Source organism: Arachis stenosperma, chromosome 8 (assembly GCF_014773155.1).
Source record: "Arachis stenosperma cultivar V10309 chromosome 8, arast.V10309.gnm1.PFL2, whole genome shotgun sequence".
Lineage (NCBI taxonomy): Eukaryota > Viridiplantae > Streptophyta > Magnoliopsida > Fabales > Fabaceae > Arachis > Arachis stenosperma.
In genome coordinates, this window is record NC_080384.1 from 2,012,249 (window position 1) to 2,015,877 (window position 3,629).

At 36.3% G+C, this 3,629-nt stretch overlaps 1 protein-coding gene across 1 annotated transcript; it reads left to right on the forward strand.

The window, feature by feature from the left end:
* The first annotated feature begins 241 nt into the window (after positions 1–241).
* On the forward strand, positions 242–3,337 carry LOC130943339 (uncharacterized). The gene is made up of 7 exons (XM_057871181.1): positions 242–809; positions 1,374–1,515; positions 1,830–1,977; positions 2,058–2,133; positions 2,214–2,325; positions 2,468–2,559; positions 2,740–3,337. The coding sequence occupies exons 1-7, from the start codon at positions 777–779 to the stop codon at positions 2,782–2,784; spliced, it is 648 nt and encodes a 215-aa protein (XP_057727164.1). The 5' UTR covers positions 242–776; the 3' UTR covers positions 2,785–3,337.
* The last annotated feature ends 292 nt before the right edge of the window (positions 3,338–3,629 follow it).

Genomic DNA, 3,629 nt, shown 5'->3' on the forward strand with positions numbered 1-3,629 from the left:
TTAGTAGAAAATAAAAATGTCCTCCATTATTTGAATAGCTTGATCTGACATTTTTATAAATAAGATGCTATCATCTGCGCAAAAAAAAAAAAAAATTGTCTGAGGACAATTCTTTGCAATTTTGATTCTTAGAATTATCTAACTATGCTGTATTTTTATAAGAATACCCAATAAAACCTCAACACAAAAAATAGAGTTATAGAGATAGTGGATCTCTTTGCCTTGAACCTCTTGTTGGTTGAAAATGCTTGGTCGGGTTCCATTTAGGAGAATTGAAAAGGATGTATATAGTATAGTATATATTATATAAATACAAAATCTTTTATTGTCACATGTTGAAAACATCATATAAAAGTTTAATCAACTCTCTTGATGGTTGATTTCAAATTAACAAAACCCTTTTTGTTCTTGCTTTTGCTTGTTTGAATAGTGACTGATTTTGTTTGGCGACTGGTGCGTAAGAGAGTCGCGCAGGAGGGGGTATTCTAGAGGCGGGGTCACGTGGAGGAGGAGCAGGGGAAGAGGGAAGAGGGAAGAGCGAAGAGAGGAGACGCACGTGCACATGGTTGAGAACTGAGAAACAGAGAAAGAAGCCCCCGGGCGGTTGCGTCTTGCGTGGCGGTTGGAATTGAAATCGGGTGGCGTTTCCCACTCGACGGATCCGGTCTGTACTCACTTCCGTGGCCACTCCCCCCACCTTTTCTTCTTCACTCGTAACTGGCGGCGCCGCTCTCTACCCCCTTTCTTCTGCCTGCTGCTTCCTAACCCGCGGCCCCATGGACCTCGATCCTCGTCAATACGAAAACATTGTACGTTTCCACTTCTTTCAACCACAATTTTATTTTTAAATTATCTTCTCTTGTTATTTATTATCGTTAATTTTTGGTTTCTTAAGTATTGCTATTTCGTAACCTAAAACCACCCTAGGTCACTCTTTAAACCAACCATTAATCTATCCTCATTTTACTTTCTTTTGGTTTTAATTATTGCTTCTGGATTCGTCTGGAGTGGACTGTACATTACTCTCTGGATTCAATTGATTTTTTCATGGTAAAAATGACACACATGTTACCTAAAGAAAGTTCTTTGTTCCACTTAGATAATTGCATTCTGGTTTAAAGGATTCTCAGGGCTATTATTCGAATCCCTGCACAGTGCATACCCTTAAGTCCTTGTGTTTCCCAATATTTAATTTGGGGATTGAAAAATTTAAAATATAAGGATGAGTATGTTATTCTAATGATGGCATATACTTTATAAGATACTGGGATGGATCAACAATTATGATATCTTATTACATGAATTCTCTTCTCTAAACTTATGTGTATAAGTTTTGTACACTTTTTTTACCCTCTTGTTACATTATTTTACAGGCTATAAATGATGATGACATCCATAGTATTATTCTGTCATATCTTATACACAATTGCTACAAAGAATCAGTGGAGTCATTCATTGCTTGCACTGGGATGAAGCAGCCAGCAAATTATATGGAAAACATGGAGAAAAGAAAAAGTAGGTTTCTCGGATTATTTGCAATTGTATTACCCTACTGAAAGGATATTGAATTATCCAGAAGTTCTTGACACAGCTACTGTTCTTTAAAATGGCAGCCGTCATTTACCTTAAACACATTTGGACTGTGACCCTGTATGATAAGATAGATAGGCTTTTCTTGATATTTTTAATCCTCCTCTCAAGCCCCGTCTGGAGTTAGAGGGTGCTAAGGAATGTTCATAACATGTATGAAGTTAATTCCATGTTATTGGAGCCTGTTATAGTCAGTAGATGATGACTCATCCTTGATGGTTACTGTTCCTTGATTTCAGGAATCTTTCACTTTGCACTAGAAGGAAATGCACTTAAGGCTATTGAGCTTACTGACCAGATGGCACAGGAAATTTTACAAAATAATAAGGATTTACACTTTGATCTTCTAAGCCTTCATTTTGTGGAGCTCATATGCTCTAGAAAATGGTGAGCAAAGGTTAATTTTGACTCCAAGACAACGTTTTTATAAACTTCCTCTTCTCATAGAATCCTCTTTTCATTGACAGCTCAGAAGCCTTGGAGTTTGCACAGACCAAGTTGAGCCCTTTCGGAAAGGAGAAAAAATATATGGAAAAGCTTGAAGTATGTGTTTTGTATAAATTTCTTTTGATGTATTTGTGCATGGTTAACATTGAATGAACATTAACCACCTGATGTCGTAGGACCTCATGGCTCTTCTTGCTTACAAGGACCCAGAGAAGTCCCCAATGTTTCATCTTCTTAGCTTAGAGTATCGACAGCAGGTTGCAGATAATTTGAATCGTGCTATTCTTGGTTGGTTCACTTGACCCCCCCTTTTTTTTTTCCCTTTCTCCGTTTCTTTTTTTTCTTATTCTATTTTATGTAAGTTATGCTTCTTTCTTTCTACCCATGTTAATATATATGACTTTTGCGGGTGTATGGTGGTGATTGTCAGAACACTTGAACCTTCCCAGCTACACAGCAATGGAAAGGCTAATACAACAAACTACGGTGGTCAGGCAATGCTTAAATCAAGAGGCTGGCAAGGTATTGGGCATAGCTTGTTTACTATAAGATTTGACATGAATTTACTTCTAAGAAACCATTCGATTGCTCACCTCTTTTTGGCTGAGAACATTGAACATTTTGAACAAGTTAAAAGATGTAACCACTTACTCGTGCAAATTTACTAGTAATCAATGATATTCTTTCAATTACTCTTTGCAGGATGGCCCCACGCCATTTTCTTTGAAGGATTTCCTCAAAAGTTGATGGAAAATAGTCAAATATCTAAAGGCAAATGAGAGATGAAGCACCTTTACCCTAAGCATTTCTTGCCACATTATTGGATTGGTGTATGGTTTGATCATAGGGTTTAGGCTATCTTGATCTTTGTGATGGGCCCACACTTTTGTCGTGGACGAATGATACATGAGTGACCATAGCTAAAATTGCATTTGGGTTGGTAGCAAATTGAGGAAATTCTTGTTTGGAGCAATTGATCTAATATGTGGCCCAATATCACCTGTCATAATTTTCCTTAATTTAGATTATTTTCAATGCATGCTCTGATATTTGATGTAAAATGCATCTGCATTTTTCTGAGTTTGCGACAGGATAGGAAAGGTAGATTTAAGACAATGTTAGTGCTTGCCTTCAATGCCTGTGTGTTAGAACTTAGAAGTATCAGTGTTGTGGAATGTTTCTTATATATGTGCATGGAGGGAATGGATGCTATCATGTGAAAGTTTCATATGACTTTCTCATTTGTTAATTTTTCATATTAGTTAAATATATACAATGAATTTCTTTATTTGGATATAAATTTGCTTTATCTTTACTATAGGTGAAATTTGAAAATAACATTCTTTTTACCACATGATAATTAAACGAATTGAATTGAGGGTTTGAAGCATTTTATGTTATGATGCTATGTCTTATGAGATAAAGCATTGCCCTTTTTATAGTTGTTACAGGCTCCTAGTTCTTCACCAACCCAGGGTCGGTTGGAACATAGTTTTGGATTAGCCTATAAGTTTCTGCTGACTTTGGTCCATACCTGCAATATGCAATATAGTATATATATCTTCTGTTAAATATTATATATACGTAATTTG